At 41.1% G+C, this 25,300-nt stretch overlaps 1 protein-coding gene across 1 annotated transcript in view; it reads right to left on the minus strand.

The window, feature by feature from the left end:
• Window positions 1-7,945: 7,945 nt before the first annotated feature.
• The window catches only part of tnfrsf21 (tumor necrosis factor receptor superfamily, member 21), a 46,281-nt gene continuing 28,926 nt past the window's right edge, over window positions 7,946-25,300 (minus strand). The window contains exons 4-6 of the mRNA XM_054618656.1: window positions 21,510-21,775; window positions 12,518-12,818; window positions 7,946-10,295 (exon numbers count right to left, since the gene is read on the minus strand). Coding sequence (XP_054474631.1) covers window positions 10,066-10,295; window positions 12,518-12,818; window positions 21,510-21,775 — 797 coding nt within the window. The 3' untranslated portion in view covers window positions 7,946-10,065. The remainder of the gene's footprint in view (window positions 10,296-12,517; window positions 12,819-21,509; window positions 21,776-25,300) is intronic.

A 25,300-nucleotide genomic window follows, 5' to 3' on the forward strand; every position in this document is an offset into this window, starting at 1 on the left:
GCTGAAAGATGACCCATAGTCCTGCAATCAACAAAGCACAAAGACACGATGTGTTGACAGCAGTGACAGTGACATGAAGTAATTGGAGTGAGGGAACACTGGTTGGCTCTCAGGTAACAACAATTCCTTTGTTAAGTGCTGCACTTAACAAAGGAGTCGTTGTCACATGCTTTGAAACTCAAAAAAACCTGTCAAGACATCCTGAGTCCTACAACCATGAATCCGAGCAGAACAAAACAAAATGCATTAAAAGATGCTGTCGTTTTATGATGAAAGTTGGCTTCTGTTGGCTGAAAAGGCCGGTGCTTGGTGCGTCTGGCTGCCAGCTGATCAGCTGTGATCAGCAGCCGCTGTCATCAGAAACAGACGTCGCTTCAAGCGGCGCTTCAGAGGAAAGGACGTCTCATTTCTCTTAAAACACATTTCCTCGTTTCCTCTCTCCTCGCATGGTTTCCTTGTGTCTCTCCATGCATCCCTGGTGGGAGGGACTAAGACGCAAGGAAAAGAGGCAAGTGAGGGAATCGAGGAGGCAATTTAAGAGACTTGGGATGTACCCAGAGAGTGAGCATCTAAGTGTACAATCCTCGTAATCCTTTGCCTTAAAGTCCACAAAATCGGCTTCATTCGTAAGTCATTTACTATTTACTGTTATATTAACATGTTTAGGTTAATATTTCTTTGATTTGAGTACAGTATTGTTACTGATGGTTAGTTTACTGTCAACTGCATATGGATGTATCAGTGTTCAGTGGTAAAAGCATTGGTGCTTGTGTAAATTGTATTTACTGTTGTATTTCATCTTTTAATACATACATTTTGATACTTTTAAGCACCTGTCCACTTTGGTTTATGTTAATAATCTTTTATCTACTGATGTAATATAGATATTGTTTAGTAGGTACAAAGACACTTACCTTTTGTATTTTTGTGGGTTTTTTCAGTTTAACAAATTATATATTTTCCTTCATTAAATCCTGCCAAACACAACAACCTGTCTGTTCCTTGGAGAATGCTGTGTTGGAGAATATGATGTCAAGCTGGCTGTATAGCTGAAAAATACGTTTCTTGCAACAACCTTTAGTGAGGACAGCATAGTCACATACATAGAGACTTGGAACAAAGGACACAAGGAACTAAGGCAAGAAGTTTGTAGGGAAGAATCTCCGCAAAATTGGAATTCCTTTTGTTGACTTCTTCTGATGGACTATATCCAAACAAGCAGGTTTACCTCCTTTTTAACCGTAATAAAGAACTAGTAAGAACTAACTTCAGTTATTCTGTTAAGAATAATCAATCCACAGAATTAACCGTCAGGTCTTATCAAACAGTTTCCCTATTCCTGTTGATATGACACATTGCATACAAAAAGGGGAAATGTTTTCACAGGCTCCACAAAATTAACTGTAGACATAGTCATGTCATTTTACTACACTGTTTTTGTAATGATTACACTTTCACAGAGAATAAAAGTCAGCCAAGTATTGAAAATACTAATGTCAATGCCATGAAAATGACACCTCTATCTCTGCTGAATTAATAATTGGTCAAAACTATGAAAAGAGCTGCACAGCTGAAATATCACAAATCCAACACTCACTGGCTAAAGTCCAACTTTTTAGAAACACATGATCCACGAAGACGCATACAATTCATTTATTTTGACCCTCATTAATGTCAAGGAATAATTGCGTATGATTAGTATTTGACTTTGTCAGTCTACAAAATCATTGGCACCAAAACTTAGCCAACAATACACAATTACTTCCCAGGAAACACACCGTAAATACTGTGCAATAGGGAAAACTATTTCACTATAACCAGTCACTTGACACACCAAAATTTCCAAAGCTTGGGTTTGTTGAAAAGGCACTGTGGCAAAAATATTTCTACACAATCAGAAAAGAGGTCAAACTAGCTGAAAACAACCCTCAGTGAGCCCATTCCTGAAAAACACAAACACTTAAGAATACCTCTTTAAAAAGTCTCAACAAATTTTCCACAGATATGTAAATGTAGCTCCTTACCATCTTCTCTCTTGCACTTTTTTGTATGTATCCACTCCTGTGTTCAGGGAACACCCGTCGTTCCAGAAGCCAGCAGTGTAGTGAGCAGGCTGTCAACATGCAAGTGGAACTATGTGAAAGCTGCTGCGCAGCTCACTTCCTGAAATATAGTAAGGGACACTTAGTAGCTCAACAGGTTTAATTATTCCCTCAGCTTCCTTGTCTGATTTTTATCAGCTATTATGTCTTTCTTTTTACCCATGCGTATGTGTGAAGAATGAAAGATAGATAATTTAAGAACAGGTTGTCAAAGAAAAAAACGTTTTCCTCAGAAATTCATAAGAGAATATTCGTAGCATTAGCAGGAAGTTGAAAACACAGTTAAAAAATAAGTTGATAACACCATGCACCAATAGTCAGTCATTGACTCAAAGGTCAACACAGTGGCATCTAGATTTAATCCTATATACATCCTTTGTTTCAAAGAAAGACTGCCAGTTGATGCACAGGTGACTCACATTTATTCTATTTATATGTATCAACAGAAAGCACATTGTTAAGCAGGTTTATAGCCAAGCAATTACGCCTAAAACTATTAAGGCTGCCGGGAAACACACAAAGCCAAGCCCAAACTCTCAGTGCTCTTCAGCAAGACTTCTAACACTTAACTCATCTCCATTAGACAAGCCGACAGCATTTGGCACACCTCCCAAATCTCAACAATGCATGCAAAACAAGCTGCTCAAAAGTATGTGTAGCCCAGGGAAAGCGCATCTGGATACTGAAGCAATAGACTCTGGCTGACACTTGTTCATTCATTCAGCTCACTAATTTTCCTTGTGTTTCCTCTTGTGAGTCTGCATTTTTAATTTCCCCATTGTCATATCTGTCAGGTGTAGGTGCCTACATATAAGCAACCTATTTATTGTGACACATAGCATTGCATGATGGAGTACGTGCCAGGGACACTACTTTTTTTCATTCCACTGTGGGAATGTTTGAGGTTCAACATACAATACGGTCATGAATTTTACTTTGTGTTTTCCGTGTGAACCAAAAGTAAAATGAGGTACAATCAATATTCACAGAGAACCTTGTAGAATGTGCTTTGATTGTTTATATTTTTCCAGTAACTTCATCACAGCTACTTTCGTTTTGTTTTGCTGTCTATCCGGAAGTTTGAATGTATAACTTACTTGAAACTGCTTTAATTGAACCAAAAGTTGAATTGAACCAAAAGTTTATTTTTACTAACACTGATATTTGCTGATGATGTGACTCTACTTCTCACTTGATGAATTACCTCAGTTAACATTGTAAACATGAGTTTATGGTCTCAATCTCTAGTTTCAGGCCTTCTTAAACACAGCATGATGTTCATTTAGTGAGTTTTGGTCCATTTAGAGTCAAATAGACCATAAAGCAGGGTATGCTTTAGGGAGTGGCTACCTTGTGATTGACAGGTCTCTGCCAGGACTTTTTGCAGTCTGGGAGTTGTTTTGTCTAAAGATCGAAAACTTTGTTTTCTGTTCATAAAAGTTAGTTGTAACTTTTTTGGTTGCCTAAAAGTGTCTTCTTCAGCCTTTGGTTGTACTAACTCCAACTTGGCCTCTGTTTACCAAAAACCAAGATGGCGACAGGCAACAACAAAGATGACGATAACACAAAAAACAGATGCTGACAGCCGAACTCAAGGCTTCAAAAGGGCAGCGTCCAAGCAGTGTCCAAGCCAATAGGTGACGTCACGGTGACTACATCCTTTTCTTGTATACCTTCTTTGTCCATCACTAACTCAAGAGGGATAAATCAAGTTGCAGATTGACCAACCTTAGCAGAGGTGATAAATTATGACTGTAATTTTAATGTAAGCCAATACATTCAATAGAGTATTGATAATGCAGAAGTTTGTAATGAAACAATTAATCAAAAGTGAAATATGATCACTGAACTGGAAAATGTGAAATCTGACACTTCTCATCTTCCAAACTATGTTCACGTTTGGCGACATTTTTGATAGTCAATGGAATTTGTTTGGAATGGAGTCTGTTAAATTACACTTAGGCGGGTCACCCAACCCCTACCTGATCGTTTATTATTATTTGGTCAATCTCAGCAACGGACTCCATAGCTGCATTGGCGCTGTACACACAGAAAGAGCAAACAGCCACCAGCAAGTGTCAAGGCTGGAGAACTTGCTCTGCAGGTTTCACAGCTCTGCTGGTAAAAATCTGAGACTTGACAACACTCAAAACACATTTTTTCCTCCTGACAGTAAGTGTGATTTAAAGCCAGAACTCAAAAGGTCATCTCCACGACTGGTCCTCCTACTGAAGATTTGGGCCCTGGTTTGAGCAGTGGTGAAATGTTCTGTAAAAGTGGTAAAACCACAAAGGTACCATTCCTTTGGAAATTCTAAAATAGTTATCAAATGTGTAAGAGAAAGGCGTTTTAATCAATGTGCTCTGCCAGTGGCAGTACCTTGTGCCACAGAGCTGACTTGAATGTCAGTACACCACCATCACGCCCACACCTTAGTTCTACAGTTTCTGCTCATTTAGTATTTGTTGGCAGTTCATTGGTTTCTATTTGCAGTGCACACATTTCGTCAATTTGACACTTTGGCTCAAGGTACTATGAGGTAACTTTTAACTTGTTATGAAACCATCTCAGTTTAATACTGAGATACTTTATACCAGTTTTCCAAATTTTATTTCATGGAACCCGCTGTTTATAAATGACAAACCATTGCAACCCGAATCACAACAGGCTTTTACTATAAATCATGAGAAGAAAAAAAAAAGTGTGTAAATGAACTTTCCTGACCATTTTAACTGACACTTATGTTATAGTATAAAAGGTTAACCAGCCCTTTAGAAGAGATATATGTTGTTTCCTCTCATCAGTAACACAAACAGAATGTACGCTAGCTTTTCATATTAGATGAGTGTTATAAGTAGGCTACATTTTTCATGTGCTTCCCCCATGTGGCACAAAAGTGAACTGCAGACATAAATGTTAAATAAAAGACTACATTACATTACAGTCATTTAGCAGACGCTTTTATCCAAAGCGACTTACAGTCAGTAGTATATTACATATCATTCACCCATTCACACACTGATGACAGGCTACCATGCAAGGTGCCACCATCAGACTCTAACTAACATTCATCATCCAGTCCACACCGATGGCAACTTGGGAGCAACTTGGGGTTAAGTGTCTTGCCCAAGGACACATCGACTGCCGAAGCCGGGTATCGAACCACCGATCCTCTAGATTGGAGAACTACCTTGCTCTCCACTACGCCACAGCTGCAGACTAATAATTTATTTAGACACCCTAATATAATCTTTTGCGACCTACCTGTTGGTCCTGACCCATTCTTTGGGAATGACGTAAATTGGCAAACGTGACCATCATTTAGATGATTGCCTATTTCTATAAAGTTATTTTAATGCTTGTCATTGGTGCCATGAGTTCGTGGTCCAGAAAGACTCCAGCGGGGCCGGAATGACCCGGTCCAGCCAGAGCAGCTGTGATTAGCGGCCGCTGTCATCAGAAACAGACATCGCTTCACGTGACGCTTCAGAGGAAAGGACGTCTCATGTCTCTTAAAACACATTTCCTCGTTTCCTCTCTCCTTGCATGGTTTCCTTGCATCTCTCCATGCATCCCTGGTGGGAGGGACTAAGACGCAAGGAAACGATGCAAGTGAGGGAATCAAGGAGGCAATTTAATAGACTTGGGATGTACCCAGAGAGACAGTTTGTCAAATGTTTGAATCCTGTGTGTGTGTCCAGAGAATGCTGGTTTTTGTCCTGAGTACTATTATGCAGCGAAAAAGTGAAAATTAAGTAATTTTGTATTTTATTTTTTATTGTGGTCTTTTTTCTTTAGCTTTTCAACTCACTACTAGTCAGCTATAGGACCATTGCTCACATGCTTAACTATCTTTTATTTAGCCCTTATTTTATCTACATGCAAATAACAACAGGAAAGTGTCCAATGCCTGTAATTTAGTATCAATCAGGGATCTGAAAAATTCAGTTAGATGATACACATATTAAAGTATCAAATGTACAATCAAAGAGAAGCACATATAGTAAAAAAGGTCCTTTTATGCTTTTAAACCTGCAATATGGCTGCTAGAGGATAAATTACATCACCTGCACGCCCTCTATTCTACTCTGTCTAACAACATGTCATTTACAGATTGGTGGGAATCAGAGTTCCTCATTCCAAAACTGAATCCGGTTTTGGAATTACAAAAAACTCAGTTGTTGTAACTGAAGCCACACTTCCCGTCTATATCGCCCATCGTATTTATATGAGAAAGGGAGGGACTTACAACAGTGAGGACACACTACTGTAACGCTCTGTTCGAAGGATTACACAAACAGTTTGCAGCTTATTCGAAATGCAGCAGCTTTTGTCCTTACATGTACATAAATGTACACGAACATGTAACCCCGATGATTCAATTACTACATTGGCCCCCAATACAATAAAGAATCACCTTCAAAAGCAAGCTAATAGTCTTCAAAGCACTTAGTTGCTTCGTTTCTTAGTACATTTCTCACTGACTAAAAACCAACCAGGTCATCTAGAACGTTCTCTTTCACAAATGCAATGTGAAGTAGATTTGCCTGTATGTAATAAAAAAATACATACTATCATTAAGTAAAACCTGTTGCAGGTTTGTTCATGTAACAGGGAGGCCCCTCGGCCTGGTCGGCCTTGTGGGCCTTGTGGCCGACCCCAAGAGAGGCCCTGTCGGCCTGGTCGTCCTCCAGTTCGCCCCCTCCAGAGGGGTTCTGCCTCTCCGCCTTGGTCGTCCTCCAGTTCGCCCCCTCCAGAGGGGTTCTGCCTCTCCGCCTTGGTTGTCCTCCTGTTCGCCCCCTCCAGAGGGGTTCTGCCTCTCCGCCTTGCCTCAGCCTTCAAGGATTCTGACTCTGCGGCCTCGGAGGAGTTCTTGCTCACTCTGTTGCACCTACACCCTGCAGTATAAATGCCCCACTCATTCACACACTCGCTGCCAGATCGTTCGTTGCATTTATGTCAGACCTTCCAGCAATTTCCCGTGGACTGATTTCCCGTTGCCGACCCGGCCTGCCTGCCTGTCTGGACTTCCCTGCCTTGCCTGTGCCCCGTTCAACGACTCAGCCTTCTGTCCCCGACCACCGGATTCCCCTACCTTGCCTTTGCCTCGGTTAGCCACCTTAGCCTTCTGTCCCCGACCACGAGTTTAGCCTCCGCTTCCTCTGGTTTCCGTCTGCCTGATCCCCTGCCTGTTTCCCAATGCGAGTCTGACCCTGCCTGTCTGCTGTGTGCTCAGCTTTAAATAAAGCTCCAGAACTTTATCTGTCTCCTGGTCGTGCTGCTTTTGGGTCCACGCCACATCCGTGACAGTATGAGTGCATTCCATTTAACCGCTGTTCATGCAGACTCACTGTGCTTTTCTACTTTTTTCTTGTTGAGTTGTATTTTTTTTACTTTTACTGTGCACCACATCCACTTTGTATTATATTGTTTTGTAAGTATGTATTTCACCTTAGGTATTTCCATGCTTAATATGTTGTATAGATTTAGCAAGGAAAGGTGGCAGAGAGTGAGGACTGAGGCCTACACATACAGTACATATACTGTTTAACTATATTAGGATGTTACAGTGTACTACTTTAGTACAAACCAAGTGTATATTGCTATGGTAGTGAAGTTATAGCTTGGATGTAGTTAAACTTCTTTTGCCATGTTGCTGTAACTTGGCTTGCTACTTTTCTCTGGGGGGTAGTGAATCTTATTTTAATCAGAGTAGCTGGTAGCTTAGCTTGCAACACTTCCCCAAGTAGCTTGTATCACATACAACAATCTGAATGAGCGACAACCAGACACAAAGTTATGACAAAGGCTTTGAGCTTTAATTGGTTAAATTTAAGAGGTTACATAGTAGTAAACATACTGGTTACACACGTTAATGAAATCATCCACTCGAGCCACATGTGCGTTTCACACCTCACCTTCATCCTGTCAGACTTCCCAAGAAGATAATAAAAAAAAAAAAAAGAAAAAGAAAGAAGCCCACACATTCTCATCCCCATCATCCCATCATCATTGTCAACATCCAACAATCCACAGCAATACAACCTTCAATCTCCTTCGCTCGGTCTGGAATACTTGAAATAGTCATTAGTCCAGGGTCAAGACCCCCTGTGTCAGGCCATCCGGTGAGAGTTCACATCTAGCACCACGGGAGCTTCGATAGTAACTGGCTTGGTGAAAACAGAGTCCATCATTTGCTGCTCTCATGGGGCCCCTAAAGTCCTCCCCGAGCGTCAATGAGTCTTTTTGGTGGTGCTTTTTTCAGTTTTATTTATATTTTAACAACTTGGAACTTGGAAGGAACTGAAAGAGCACATTATTTCTACTTCATTTCAATCAAGTAACGCAAGTAGACTTCAAGTATGGAGTAATGCATAACATTACATCCCGGCCAGGTCATCATCAAGCCAAGCGGGCGGGCGGGGAAATACACATGAATGCCAGCAAAAACACCAGACTACAAGGAAGTCAAAATGATAAAGAGGTGCTACAATAACGTCATCAAACTAAAAGTAGAAAACATGACAAGAAAATCAAATGTTAGTTAACGGCATTTCAGAATAAAAGATGGTGAAAATGAAGGACATGGAAAAATACAGTCAGCCTCTCCCCTACAAAATAGAATTAGTGCATCATTATTAGATTTTAATATCCACTACATAGAGCATGTAGCAACATACCGCTGCATGAAAATAAAAATCACTTGTGTTGTATTGTTTTAACTATAGCACTGAAACACTCAGACAGCCATACATGAAGCTCCAAAATGTATCAAGAACACTTTATCAAAGCTACATTTGTTGAGGCAAATGGGGCTAGCTAGCAGAGATCTGGATGTGCGTACTGGTAGAATATATATTTATTCTATACTGTCCTCGAGTCCAACAGTGACAGAGCTTCCAAAGCGACGTATCTAAAGCATTTTTAGATATATGGCAGGGTCGGTAAACACTGCTCCCCTCCTCTTCAGATCATTGACAGTTTTGGACCCTTCTTTCCAAAAGCATAAAGTTCAAAGGCAAAGCCATAAATCATAAACATTAGATTAAGTGAATATCAATTCACTAATGTCATATTGGATTACTTTGACGTTTAATCCAGTATTTTTTGAAATATGGCTTTGGTTCTAGAGCAGCAGGTCAACCCTCTTATCTGACACTGCCCCCTGCTGGTCTGGTAGGTTACCAGCTAAAATAACCCACAGATGAAACTGCTCCAGGTACAGGCAACTAGACTTTCTACTTGGAAAGAAGAAAGAAATATGAGGGGCTGAGACAAGGGACCAGCTCCTACTAATCATACCTGGTCAAAATAACTGTGAATCGTTTTTAAAGGAATCTTAAACCCCTTAAAACCATAAGAATAATACCAGTGTCATTTAGAGTTATAGCTTATTTACTATTGTCTGTGTCTAGTTTCCTCTCTTGCAACCATTTAGCAATCACCATCATGTTAAATTATATAGATAAAGGCAGGGGAAGCCAGGACGATTGGCATGGCCGACAAAAAAACATCGGTATAACCCTTTAAAGGTGAAGGCATTGGCCAGCTGAGACAAATAAACTTTTTTCTAAGTTTGGAAGCTTTTTGTTCATTGTTCTGGTCAAAATACTCTCATAATTACCACCTCAAACAAGGCTGTACACATAGTACATAAGTACATCGTGGTGTGACGCTCAGTATGCTCTAATCACATTGAGCGTTGACCCTGTATCTTTGTAGAGGATGGAGGTGTTTTGAAGGAATAGTGTATACACACAAGACAACTGAAGAGGATGGTAAAGAAGAGTAAAGTAAAGATTTGAAAGAGTCATTGAGGGGAATAGATCACCACCTCATCTACAACACCTAGCTCAAATCATGTCAGACTCCATCAGATCTGAGTCATCCCTCCCACTGAGACACTCCTTGTTTTACTCCTGTGTCGATTCTCATCGGCGCGGTTTCTTCCTTCTTCCTTGCTCTACAGCAGGTCAGGGAGGTGGCTGTAGACCGAGTCCAGCAGTGTCTGGCTGGCCTCCTGGCTCTTGACCCCCGCGATTTCAAACAGCTGGTCCAGTCGGTCCTCGGCGGCCGGGATCTCCTCGATGACGTGCAGCTCCTCCGGGTTCAGGATGTGCAGCATGTCGTCAAAGATGGGCTGCAGGTCGCACGGGTCCAGGCGAACCTGCCGGAGCACGGTGTCTTTCTTCTCTGGAGGGGAAACGGAGAGGGGTGAACAGTTATTAGGTTTGAAGCCATTCTAATCAATATATATATATATATGCATATTAACTATGGATCAAATGACTACGTGAAAGGGGTTTACTTGTGAAGATAAACCCACAGTCAATTTTGTAGTCTGCTTCAGCTCTACGAAGCATTTTAGCATCTTACAGCTCATTGTTTTTGTTTTACTGTTTTGGTTCATTCTCACATCTCTCATTATCTCTGCCAGGAAATGATGTATTCGTCTGTGTGTGCGTTCGTGCATGGGTGTGTCTGTTGGTCTGTCCACGGCTAGCCTCGCTTAATAGCCCATAACCTGGGCCACTTATGTTTAAGCCTCCTTAATCAGAATATAAACTGCTCTAGTTTGCTGACAGTAATGAGACAGGAATGGATGGTACAAAAACATCTTTTGAATAATCTGTGTTACCTTATTGTTATACGTTGGTGACCGTGCTGACAAGCTAGATAACTGACAGCTAGCAAACAGTTGGGAAATGTGTACAAAGTTTATCATGAATGTTAGTAGTTGGCAAGAATTAATAGTAGTCAATAACAAATAATTCTAATCTTAGTAAGACAATCATTGGTACCAGGAAACCCAAGTCAAATGTAGCAGATCTATCAAATCTATAGGGGTCTTGAAATTAAAAAGCTCATTAAATTTTTTAGAATCATCCCATGAATTGTGGCTAAGGAATGTGGTTATCTTTTAAAGCATAATTAAAATACAGCACTATGGCTAAAACAATATTAGACATGAGGAAATGCAGAAAATGGTTTTCATTTAGCACCAACACCCAGAGTGACCACATGAGGGCAGTCAGCATCCACACATCCATGTTTGAACTGCTGTTCAAACATGGATGTGTGGAAACCACCTGAATATTGATGTCTGAGTCACTTGTTAGGAGTGTGAGGATGTGAAGAAACTGCTGATACACACACAGGCCACTGATAACAATCATACGTCTTGCCTACCAGAAATGTCTTGTCAGGTAAACAATGTGGGACTCCAAAAACAGTACAGGTCACTTGATATGCTAGCAGTGTCTGACACCTGAAGCATTTTAAACACGTGTTGCCTGCTACAGTTGAGAAATGGAAATGCTACAGCAGCATTATGCAAGAAGTAATTGTGAAAATACAAGCGACCCTATCAGACGTCACACGGTGAAGATGTCATAGAGAAACGGTGAAATCCGTGTAATCCTGAAATGAATGAACTTCGGGTTATTTTGTTTCTATTGTACTGTACTATTACTATTGTAAGGCTAAAGTCTTTAGCATAACAAACAAACCCAGCTGCTCCTGGACTCCAGTGGCCCTATCATGAAGAAGGGCCCCTGGAGTCACAATCTTCACTATTTCAAGTTGTGTGCTTCTATATTGCATATTCTTAAATTAGTATGTTTATACCACACAGCAAAACTGGAGTCAGATAGATAGTATTCTATCACTGAAACACCTTCTCAAAGTGGGAACAACCTGTGGCTACTAGCAACACATTCCCACTGACAACTCATGGAATACCGATGCTTGGCCCCATGCTTCAAATGAAGACGTTCGAGATACCCCTTTAGCATCAGTTTTCGAGCGTCATAGTGCCTTTTCAGATTAAACTTCAGTGTTCACAAAAAACATGCAGTTTCCACTCATTGTTTGAATACAGTGTCTTTTCAAAATAAACTTCCAAGTAAGGTACTTCATTTTTAAGGGTTTACTTATGCAACAGAACTTCTTGGTTAAGTTAAGGAAAAGGTTGTGGTTTGGGTTAAAATAAGTGAGTTTGTTGCGTGCTGTTAGTTAAGTATTGAACTTCCGTAACAAAAGTACGTTAAATTAAAACATTTTTGTTTCCAATGATATGAAATATATGAAATGTTTGTTTGACGCAGCCAACCTCCCTGATTCACGTTCTCTGTACTATGTTAGTTGATCTGACCGTCTAATAATGAGGCAGATGGGTTTACGTAGTTAGTTTAAAGCCTGATGTGTCTCATACAAGACGTTCCATTCCTCTTCATTGATGTCGATTTTGATGTAAGGTGGAAGGCCCTTCATGAATTTAATAATCTCAGTCATAATTGCATTCATGGTTGATAGAGGTGTACTTTTTAAACTATGCTAAAATAACAGTCATACCAAAAGAGTCACCATGGTTTCTGGGCACTGACCCTGCTAAGTTTCACGGCTGACTCGCTCACCTTTGGTAATGAAGGAGCCGTTTCTGCTGAGGGCGGAGTCTTTGCTGGAGGTGGAGTCACAGCGGAGAAGGGGCTCGGATTCGTCGGGGAAGAAGCCCTTGGTGCGGTCCACCGGTGACTGCTCCACGCCCATGCCGCTGGCCCCGCCAACGCTACCACCAACGCTACCGCCAACACTACCGCCAACGCTACCGCCACTGTTGCTGCCGCTACTGACGCTGCTGGGAGACTCGAGCGGCCTGTGGATGGGACTGAGGCTTTGGCTTACATTCACTGAGGTCATCAGCTGGTTGATGTCAAACTGAGATAGAAACAGAAAGATAGGAGGAGTGAGGAGTGAGGAGAAAAAAAACATGAGCGTGTGACGAACAAGTGCTCAAACAAACAGATACAAAGGCTGTATCTCTTCAGCTCTCTCATTCTCAACTCTCTTTCCCTCATCCGTTCTCTCCATCCTCACATCCTCATTCTTTTAATGAGGATGTCCTCATTCTTTAAATAAAGATGTCCTTGGGTGCCGACAGGCAAGTCCCAAGTAAAGAAAGGGAAGTCCCAAGTCAAGACAAGCTTATATTGAGTGAAGTCCCACGTCAAGACAAGCCAGTCTCAATTCTAGACAGGCAAGTCACAGGTCAAAGCAGGAAAGTCCCAAGTCAAGTCAAGACAGTCAAGTCTCAAGTTGAGATCAGAGTTCAAAACAAGTCATAATGTGCTCTTCACTAAATGTAATGCCATTTTAGTGACAGAATAATAATATATTCAGTTTACAAACACAATGAATTATTTTTGAAATAGTGTAATCATTTGTTAAAACAAGTGCAACTGAGCTTAATCATCAGACAAAAACAACTTGCCCTAGGAAGAGCAGCAAACACCCTAGCTCACATCCTTCTTTATCTAATTCAAAAAACGAAATATTTCTTATCACCTCTCAATTTTCATCCGTTTAGCCCCGCATCCTTTCATAGTTGTGTACTCATCTATTCTTCGCCCTCTTTCTTTGTAGTTAAACATTTCTTTATCCCTTCTGCTCATCTATGCCTCCTCCATCATTATTCTTCATCATCTTTTTAATCCCATTCTGTTCCCTCTTTTACTTTATCCCCTTCCTTTGTCCCATTTTGTTTCAGTTTCCCTCCCTATTGCTTCATCTGCCTCTCTTTATCTCTCTCTCTATCCTTCCTCTATTGTTGCAACCCCTCCTCCATCCCCACCTCTCCCCCACTCACTCTCTCTCTCTCTCTCTCTTTGGTGTGGTAATGAACCTGTGGTCTGAACCAGTAGCGACTGGTTTGAGGATGAGATCATGAGAGCACATCTTGTTTTCCTCAGCATGAGCCCAGTGAGGCCTAAAGGTCGCAGCAGCAGCAGAGAGGTCATTTCGTTCGCTGCAACACTGAAAATGGAAAACCGGACCGACTTAATAAATAAATGTTCTTTTGTCATGATGGAAAATCCATTTTGTCGTGCCGTGGTGGATTCAATCTGTTATGATGGAATTCTGCTCAATACACCATCGAGCCTGATGAATGAGCTCCAAAAGGACGTGAAATAGAAACACCAGTTCTCTTTCTCTATTCCATAATGTCTGGGTCACTGGGCTGCAGTGTGACACTTACGTGATTGTGACAAAACAAACACGCTCTGTCCAGCTCACAAAGGCCTGCATACATACATGCGCAGACACTTACCCACACCGTGACAAAGGCCTGCAGACTTTGACACAGCAGCACATGTAACAGGAACAAAGTGTTTTTTTAAAAGAGCAGATGTGGGGTATAAACAAACCAAGACCCATGAGGGATGACACATTTAGCAGCCTCAGGGGACAGGGAATCAGTGGATACGCAACACAAATCCTATGTCAAATTACACATCCTGATATTCAACGTTGTTGCAGAGATCTAAACTTATTGCGGTTGCTGGTTCTCTGCGTATTTGGCTCAAAAAGTAGCGAAATTCCATTTCATTTTTTTTTTTATGTACCAATTTAGTTACCTTATTTAGTTGATTGTGGGGATAAAAAAATCTGAATTTTCAGTGTGAGGCACCTGCACAGGTACACTCATATAAATGTGTTACCCAACTTCTCTGTTTAGTCCATAATGTTGATGTGAAAAATACTGGTTGGTGCAAATAATGATATTTTTTTAAGGGGGAACTATCTGCCTTCTCGTTTCTCGCCACTGATGATTAGAGAAACAAAAATCTGGAAAAGAGTAATAATAATCCTAGAAAACGTTGAGTGAGTTCGCTTGCAACTTTCTAGCGACACATTTCACATTCATCCAGTTCAGAATAGTTATCTGCCCAGTATAACTCCAGTTTCTCTTGACTACAAAAAACTATAGTCCAGCTGACCCTACTATTGCTACTAAAGCTGGATCAGGTGCCGTGGTGCATCCAATCAACCAAAAAAAGCAGTTTAAACCATAGACTGTAGATATCAGAATCAGAATCAGAAGCTGCTTATTGCCAAGTACGTTACACATACAAGGAATTTGGCTAGGTGGTTAATTGGTGCATACAGTAAGTAACAAACACAGTGCAATACTAAAGACATAATTTAAAAATATAAATATGAAAATATACAATAAACTATGGTAAAAAGTAAACGAGTAAACAAATAAGAGTACGTTGAAGCAGGTATAAGAAGTAAACGTAGTCATAGTGACGTCAACCATTGGTTTGTGGACTGATGTTTTGAAGCCTCGAGTTTAGCAATTTAACCATCGCCATCTTGGTCCCCATGTTGTTTTTTTGCTACCAATGAACGGAAGTTACCATCGTATGAATGCTGAGCAGTGATGTAGAGACTCTGGTAGCAGTAAGCCCGCCCACCCGCCCACCCCCCGATCCCCCCAGGTTAAAACTGTAAACTCTGTCAGCACTGTTGGCTGCTAGCCGTCCACATAATAAGGTTTCTGTCATTCGCCAATTGGTTTGCGAATGACACAACAATTTGTATGTCATTTAGCGTGCAATAACAGCGGCATACTTACTTATTTATTTTACTTTATTTTTTACTGTAATTTACGCCATGTAGTCTGCACTGACTCCAATGTAAACTCATACACATGAAAATGCTACGCTCAGAGCTAAAGTGAGAAAGACTAAAAGTGTTTTTTTTAGCATTTCATTGTTTCACAGTAAAAATGACAAAAAAAAGCCTAAAAAACCTTATCATGACCCTTGGGATGTCCTCAAAATGTCCTGCTATTTATACGCCTTCCTATATACATATGCGATGCAGTCATTGCCAAACAATACATCACACCACCAGTGACAAACGTTATGAAAGCTCTGACCCGCTCCCCCCTTCTGCCCACCCAGGTAGAGCACTCTGCGTACGTCTGCCATTCTGTCTGCGGGCCTCTAACCCCGCACGGAATCTGGTTTCCTCACGCTGGCAGCCTCGAGCGGCTCCGTGCCGAGCTACCGAGGACGGAGCTGGAGCGCACAGGGGTCACTGCGAGGAAGAACGGCACCGCTGTTCCAGAAAGCTCCCAGGCTGCCATGTGTGTGTGTGTGTGTGTGTGTGTGTGTGTGTGTGTGTGTGTGTGTGTGTGTAAGTATGTGTGTGAGAGACTAAAAAGGATCAGGCTGAGTTGCTGACTGCTCCTGTCAGCACAACACAATGCCCTGCTGGGGACAGGGACTGAGCCACACACACACACACACACACACACACACACACACACACACACACACACACACACACACACACACACACACACACACACACACACACACTACGATCACAGCCCAACACTCATATGTGCACACATACATACAGACTGAGCCAGCCAGTCTCACTGTTAGAGTTGGCAGAGTGCTGCAGAGTGAAGGGCACAGGGGACAGACACACACACTGGAAATGTGTTGATTAATTAGATCCCAAAAAAAGTATCTCACTCAGCTGTAATTACTTTAAACAGATGAGCTATTAACTAAGATGTACTGTAGCTAAGACAGGAACTTGTCACGACACAACATCAACCCCACTGTTAGATTAATCTATGATGTCATGGTACATTCATTCTTTACCATTTATTAATCTATGACATGTTAAGTACATCTTCAAACGGATAAACCCGCTCTCAGACTGTATTAAAGCATATTAAAATGTCAAACACATGCACATAATCTCTCTGAATTACATGCAATCATTTAATGCCGTTTCTGGGAATTTTTGTTTGTCCTTTCCTCCAGAAAGTAATGGATGTGGTTTCATTTTATCCTCTTATGGAAGAGACTGAAAGGCGTCTAATAGGACCTGAGTCATAAACACCCAATTATGGAAGAAATTACACTTGATTGTGCATCATTGTGGCAGGAAGGGATAATGACTCCTGTCTATTGTAGTTTGTGGTGAACTCCCCTCTCAGAGAAAGAAGTAGAAAGAGGAGAAGGAGGTTTGTGACTTCATGCCTGTGTGTATCTGTGTTCTGTGGATGATGTACTCATTGAAAACCAAACTCCATTCCTAGCTCCACCCTCTTGTGTCACTTCATGGTCCATGGTGACTGAGGTTTGGCAATTTTGCCGTTACCAGCCAGATTTTCTTGCTTTCGGCCTGCCAACATCATTTTTGGTTGTTGCTATTCCTGGTTTTTGCCCGTTGACATCTTCGTGTAAGTCGCTGGCATCTTGGTTTTTGATAATCGCCCCCTTGGTTTATTGCTGTCAACATCTTGGTTTTTGGTCGTTGCTTTCTTGGTTTTAGGCAAGCAAAAGTGACACAAGAGGGTGGAGTAAAGTACAACCAAACGCTGATAAGACATTTTTAGGCTACCAAAATGTTACAATCAACATTCATGAAATGAAAACCTTCCGTGAAAGGGTAGAGTTTTCTAAGATAAAAACACGGACAACTCAAAAATCTGTGCAATCCACTGTGCAATACAACAATTATTCTGTCTGTATATATAATAGTTTAGTTATTGTGGATTTTTTACTTTTTTAACATATTTAATATTCTTTACTGTGTTATTACTTATTTACTTATTTATAATACTTGTTTTGATCTTGTTTGTTTTTTACTATGTCTCTTGTTTTCACTATCCTCTCTGCTGCTGTAATCCTGCAAATTTCCCTGCTGCGGGACTAATAAAGGATTATTTTATTTTATCTTATTTTAACTCCCAAATCAGTTAACGCCTTGGGAGCGACCTGTCAATCACAGGGTAGCCCCGCCCTAAAGCATACCCTGCTTTATGGTTAAAGCTAGTGATTGAGACCATAAACTCATGTTTACAATGTTTACTGAGGCGATAAATCAAGTCAGAAGTTATTTTCTCATAGACTTCTAAACAATCAGACTTTTAAGGCACTTCAGCATTGGCTTCACTTTTCAGACCTGTAGGATAAATAAAGCATGTATTTTGATCTCAAATTATTTGTTGACAGGGAATTAGATTGGTCAACTTCCTGTCAAATATTCAGGATATATTTCTTGGCTTTGTCAGTGTAAAATGATACTTCTTTACACATACACTAAACAAGATAGCAGTGCTTTTGGTACTGGGTAAACTTTTTTGGATACAGGTCAGTATAATTATGGCACCTGCACATACTCAAGGTTATATTTTTGATATGTCTGCTTTACAAACTCACTTCCTCAGCAGATGCCTCATAGTTCCCAGTGGGGGGGTCAGACATGAGAGTGAATAGAAAGGGAAACACATATATAGCTCTGCAGTCTGCAGCAGCAGAGATAAAAATAGAAACATCCATCAGCCAGCTGACACTCAGTTGTTCCAACGGGAATACCATCGATACAGTGAATGTTTTTTTTATTTTTATTGTGTACACTTGAAATGAGGGTACCAAGGACTTAATTGCTACTGGCTCCAGATTGGTCACAACATTTGTACAAGTCCCTGGGTACTTGCTGTCATTTCCCTTTTTCCCAATAGGGAAAGTCCCGCCCCTTTTCTGTCAGACCAAATGGGACCTTATCTCAGAAAAAAATGTGTACGCTAGTTAAAGGTGCAAGATAAATCATTTTTCAATCCCCTATGAATTGCACAATTATGTACGCATATTTGGTTTGTCAATTTCAAAGATACGTTAAGAAAAATGTCGAAGCACAAGACTGTGAAAAGACTTTATTAAAAAGCTACTGTGTGTTTCATACTTGGATGTGCAAACACCAAAAGCGGGGTCTTGTGCATACATTCCCTTCCGAGCTGACGTAAAGAGTCGATAGGAAAAAAAAACATCAGGTGAGATAACGTTACATTTTTGCGTGGGATGTAGCTAAGTAAGCTAGCTTGCTAGCAAACCAAGCTAACGGCCACGTAAGCTGTTGGTGATGTCCTTTTTCCCGAGACGAGAGATTTAGTTCACAGAGTGGTTTCACACCAAACTAAACGACACCATGAAAAGATGCAACTTTCCTTACTTGGACAATGATCTTTTAAAATTGACAAACATCATATGTATAATTCATGGCACAATCTAAACGGGATCAAACCGGAAAGGGGCGGGACTACACCTGTCTACTCGTGTAATCATAAAGAGTTGATTGGAGTGTTATTCAGATCAGCTGTTTTACAGTGTGTGGGGGACTGAATACTTATTGCATCTTGGTGCATTTACCCTCTTGGCCTATCAGGGTGTGACGATGCCCTTTCTTCAGGGTTTAAGAGAGATGTGGGGGGCTCCCCACCAAAATCATGCAAGAGTTTGTGCTTGTTCATTAATAGCATTAATGTAGCCTACTACTTTTATTTTGATTATTAGTTTATTTTTCACTGGATACCCTCTTTATATACATTTCCTTATTAGGAAAGATGCATTTGTTTATGGGTCAAAGGGCCTTTTATTATAATCTAAGAGGTATTCGTTCATTATGAAGACGGTGTGCACATGGGGTGTCCACATGCTATTGGCCATACTGTGTTTCTGTCCGTCTTAAATCAGGTTTATTAATTAATAATATTGTTCCAGCAGAGCTTCTCCAACTTTCTGTGGGCACTTTTAACACACTGAACTCTCCATGATCACCATGCCTCCCCCTCACCAAACACTTTCATTATCCGCTATCTTATCCACAATCAATCCAGCGAGAAAGACAGAAAACTATCGCCGGAGATGATCTGCTCATTATGAAGCTGCGATGAAAGGACAAATTACAACAGATGACTAAAGAGCTGAGACACTGAGACGGCTGGTGTGTCTCTATAACAAGGCTGTGACTGTGCAGCGCTGACCTTGGACAGTGCAGTCAAGGGCACCAAGATTTAAATCACTAGAAAGTTAATAGTATGAAGAAGTAAGTAATGGGTGATGAAGGATTCGTGTGTATCCTTTGTTTATGGCGTTGTGTTTGTGTGTGTGTTTTCTGAGGAGATTACAGTATGAGGCTGATACCAGACGGCCTACCCTGAAGTTAGACATGTGAGTTTTTTACTCAATAGCAGTCATCCTGTTACATGCATGCACCAGGCTGCATCATGTCAACACATGTGTGCAGGTTTCAGAGGAAGAAAAGTGTCAGATTTGTTTTGATAAGAGCGGCGGCCAATTTTGAGTTTGCAAGTGCAAAGAACTGCGAAAGTCACAGACTCACTGAGGCAAGATTTTCACTAAAAAACAAATGAGTAGTGGACTAGTATGAAGCATGGAGAACTCTTTTTGTGCACTCCCATTCTTGATTGCCTTGCTTCTAGAAATAATTGAAGATTGCCGGATTTAATTGCTTTATATTTCTACTGTAAACGGTAGGCCAAAATGGAGTTCTCAAAGCACTTTCCAGCAACAATGACGAGTGTTGTCACCACAACAACAACTACAACAATTGCTGTTTTCCCCTTGAACTAATCTAATGACCACGGCAAAACATGTCTTTTCTATTCTCATTTTATTTCTATGGTTTGGACACTAAAAATAGACAGGTCAAGCGACATCTAGTATTTCATACTGCCCTCTGTGTCACGCTCTTTATAAAATGTAAAATATTCTGATTAGCAAATAAGAAAACAGTTCTAAATAATGTGTTAAAAAGGTTTAGCCTTTTATTAACATAACATTAAGCCAAGCATTCAAAGTGAAACCAAACTGTTTACATGTAGAACTACGTAACTATCTCCTCCAGGAGGATCATGTGATTGGTTGCCTGTGTGCGTCCGTGAGTGAATGTGTGCAACTGTGTGTCTGTCCACGGCTAGTCTTGCATTCTGCTTCAGTAAACTGCATAATACTTTGGGTGGCCAGTTATAGCTCCATGCTCAAGGACCTCTTGTGGTTGCGGCAACTCATCGTTTCTCAAAACACCTTTCATTGGATGTTTTAAACTGCCATTGACTGCTCGCTCACTCCTCACTCACTACTCTTAAAGGTAGGGGCCGCTAGTGATAACAAAGATGAGCGCAGTCGCTGACCCCCATCTGCCTCTCACTGCCCAGAGTGTTTTGGATGGTGTGTTTGGCTAACAGCTAACAGAACTATTAAAACAGTACACATGTAGACTGGAGAGACAGACAATCGGAAAATATAATGAATAAAAATATAGCTTAATAAACAGACAAATAACCGAGAAACACGGTAAAATGTCCTATTGGGCCTTCATCTAGTCTGTCCTCAAACAGATATAAAGTCACGCCACCTCCTCCCTCACTATCTCACTCATCCCAACACGCATTTTCCATAACTCTGTAGTTTTGCAGAGAGCGGCTGCAACACTTAGTGTAATGACTGCTTCAACATAGAATCATTCTCCCAAAGTGAACCGTTGCTTTAAAGTGAGGAATGCAGCTTAACCACAGGGACTGGCTTCAGTGGAGACATGCAGCTTTCCTCACAGATTAGATTTCATTGGGAGAGAGATGCAAAGAACAGAGTGTACTACATCTTATGCCAGCGATGTTGACAGAGCTGAAGATGGAAAAGATGTGAGCAGAGGAAAAGGTCAAGGATATTTCCCTGCTACACTTCTGTAAGAAAACCTGGTTCAAAATGGTTGTGCTCACACATCCACCCGGCCTACCTGTGGGTTGTCCTCCATGACACAGCGGATCTTCTCCACCACGTCGATGCGGCGCTGTCGGTGCAGGGCGTTGATCAGCTTGGCCAGGTTGGCGTCGCTGTCCCGGATGGTCCAGTGCTGCAGTGCGGCGTAAGCCCGCTCGTGGTCCGACGAGTAGCCGTTTGAGAAGGCGGCCACCTCCCTCTCCGTGGCGTTGGCCAGCGACTGATAAATGTCTATCCATTGGGTGCCCACGTTGGCCGCCACCAGCTTCAGGATATCCACCCCTGAGCAGAGAGAGAAAAGTTAGAGAACGCAAGCTTAAAGGTTGACTTCATTTCCGTTCTTTTTAAGGGTTTTCAAATAGAATTCCCACTCAGCCTTAAGCAAAAGAAGCAGTGACACAGTTTATCAAGTAAGCTCATCTGTGCATTTATGAATAATGTGAACGCTAGCACTTGCTGAATCAATGCTAGATGTGCTAAGTTTGGAAATTACTGGAAGTGTTGGCTCTGATTTTGTGGGGCTGTATTTATACTCTTGGTTCTGTGAGGTAAAATAACTGTTATTGTCAATTTGACTCTGATCTCGACCACCAGTTTCCGGATTGAAAGTCCTGTGTTTGTTTGATCCTCCCCTTCATCACGTGTAGATACTTAAGAGTTTTTATCAGATCATACTCCAGGAGAGTTTTCTCTGAGCGTCTAATAATTACTTAAATTAGTTTATATAGTTGTAACTTGAGGCCCGGAGTGACTCATACAGACAATAAAGGGTGCCATGAGTGTTGGTATCAGACACAGAGGGGCGTGACAAAGCGTGAAGCAGCAGTGGTCAGGAGCAGCAGAAGAATATACTTCAGCCGCCTGAAAAAAGGCTCACCTAAAAAAATTCAGTTTAAGTTTATGTGACGTTTAGTTTCACCACCTTATCTTGCTGTCAGACAGCCCTGTCCAACAGGGAACTAAAGCCGTTATGGTGCTCTCATCAAAGCCTCAAGATTCCATTGACAAAAAACGTAATTTACCAAAAGAGTTTCTGGTCTACCACTGCCTTGATGAGTTAGTAAACTTGTGATATTGTGTTACTTTCGGATCCAAGCTAATGTGGAATCCACAGCAGTACATTGCTTAGTTTCCTTGTCCATACATTGACTATATGGATGAATATGTACTGTGCATGTAGCAGTGTCTCCATGCAGAAACCTACGTACAAAAAGTTTTCAGAAGGGCTTGGGAAATTGGCATTTTGCGGTTAAATCAAATGTACTTCAACCAAAATGTTGCAATTTGAATGCATAAGGAACACCACTGGGACACCACAGAATGATTAGAAACATCAGAAGAAGAAAAAAATAATAATAAACCCAGCCTTTCAAGTTGAAAAAGAAGGGCTTGTGATCATTTGTACAACCACTACCAAGTATAAAAAAAAAGAGAAAATGAGACTCCGATGATTTCCTCTTAATTGAAGAATGTAGCTGTAAGCTGTGCTAACTAACAGGATGCAGCAGCAAACAATTGCCTCATGTCTAACTAATGGAGCCCTCGTGCTATGCGCCACACAATACACCATTGTTCTCTCTCTGTCAATTACACTGAACTTCTATATGGTATGTGTGTGTGTGAATGAGAGTGTGTCTGGAATCACATTATCTCAGCTTGTGCAACTAGTATCAACTATGTCATCTAATGTGTAAGTTGCTCTGTTTTTATTGTGAACCCAATTATGACCTCTATCTCAAAATGACTGGGGCCCTGAAGCAACCTTAAATGTGTAATTAGAAATTCTTCTACAGAACATGAATAGTCCTGCAGTCTGTAGACTTTCCTTTGACTCTTGGAAAGCATAATTTACATACCAGTCAACTGAGGGCTTCGGCTTTAGACAGTGAAATTATTAATGGCATAACAGGGGGCAAAGAGTATGAAGACAGATCTACATCTTGGAAATAGAGGAAATTGACCAATTCTAAAAGTTAAGATATTCAATCCATATATAGATACTATGAAATTTGGTATGTCAATTCTTGTTGCCCAGAGGAATCCATCTGTCTTTGGTGATGCCCTTACGTTTTCTCTCGTGCCAGCATGAAATTGACCTTTACTGTTTTGGATGGATTGGATCTAAAAATGTATGTTCCCCTCTGGATGAATTGAACTTATATCTTCATGCTAGGATACGAGGGGTTGTTTGAAATGTTGCTTTTTCTCATCCATGGTTGTGTAATATATGCAATATGTGTAGTTGGGGGCTGAGATGTTTTGTCCATATATTGTTTGTTGCACACTGTTGAGTACATTGCCGATACTCGCTTCTATGCAGGCAGACAGCTTGGTGAGTTCAATTTTGTTTTTGGCAAGAGGTTAGAAATGTCTTATTTGACGACTTTGATCGGAATGCAATCATCACCACTTATTTATGAGTTTTTATGAATTGTTTTGTAGGCCGCCTTACAGCCCCTTAATATCTAGACTGACAATTGTGTCAAACCTCCCGATTCATTCAATCACACAATACAGCAGTGATCGTTGCAGACACACCTAGCAAAGATCTGAGTGCCCTTTTATTTTATTTTTACAATAGAGGCTGCTTAATGATCAGACAAAATGTCATGTGTAGCTCATTTGTCCAAGACAAATTTCCTTATAGTGACAATAAAGTATATCTTGTCACATTTGTACTCATCTTTTTTATTTACGGCCATAATAAGCTCATAATAAACTTTGATTTACGACCAAATGCCTGCACAACTATTGACATCCCATCAGCCTCAGCTGTGCTTTTCTACCAATTATAAGTATGATAGCATTGTCAGCATGTGCATGTTTAGTTCAAAGCATGGCTGTGCTGAAGTACAGCCTCAGAGAGCTGCTAGCATGTCTGTTGACTCTCATGCCACATTTCCACTGCATCACACAGAACAGCTCGACCCGACATTAGGAAAAATTGTGGTCAGTAGGCTACCTGGTACCTGGTACTTTTTTTGGTATCACCTCGGTAGAGGTACAAGCCAACAGAGCCGATACTAGAAGGTGGAGTTAAAACACTGCAGACCACCGAGTGGTGAGGTCATCCTACACAAACTCGCCATTTTTGAATAGCCAAGCTACAGTCAATAGTGGCGACAATTTCTTTTTTTTATTCACTCGACCCAAACTTTAATAAAATGGCAGCCCGCAAAACCACGAAAGCTTCAAATAACAAAGTAGGCTTCAGGCGCTCCGCTGTTTGGTTGCCCATAACAGGATCCAGCATTATTCGCCACGCTAAAGAAGATGTCAGTTCAGTCACAGGAGGCGTCGCTCTGACATCAGCTAAGTATCCCACCTCCCTTTAAGGGGCGTACTATATGCAGTGGAAAAACAAAATCAAGAAAGTACCTGGTTTCAAAACAAGTCGAGTTGTCCCGAAACAAACCACGTATTGGAAATTCGGGATGACGGTGGGCTTGTTTAACGAGATACAATGAAGGAAAAAGCCTTTTCAAAGAGAATAAGTCCTCCACAGGAGAATTCTGTGCAGAAGAGCAAGTCGATCCTCTCCAGGGTGTCCAACTAAGTCAAGAGGCCAGTAGCTCACGAGGAGCTCAAAGAATCCACTTAGTGTAACAGATACCCCTCTTAACCAACAACTCAGCTTTCCACACACAGGGTTATGCAACAGGCCGCATGGCATTAGTATTTGATCCCACTTGATCAACTGAGGCAGTCTCTTACTTTAGTATGTAGACACACACCTGCTGTGTGGTTGGAGGTGGGGGAATACACAGAGTCATTAATCTTGAAGACAGACAGCTGACAGCTGCAGCT

This window comes from Anoplopoma fimbria, chromosome 18 (genome assembly GCF_027596085.1).
Source record: "Anoplopoma fimbria isolate UVic2021 breed Golden Eagle Sablefish chromosome 18, Afim_UVic_2022, whole genome shotgun sequence".
NCBI lineage: Eukaryota > Metazoa > Chordata > Actinopteri > Perciformes > Anoplopomatidae > Anoplopoma > Anoplopoma fimbria.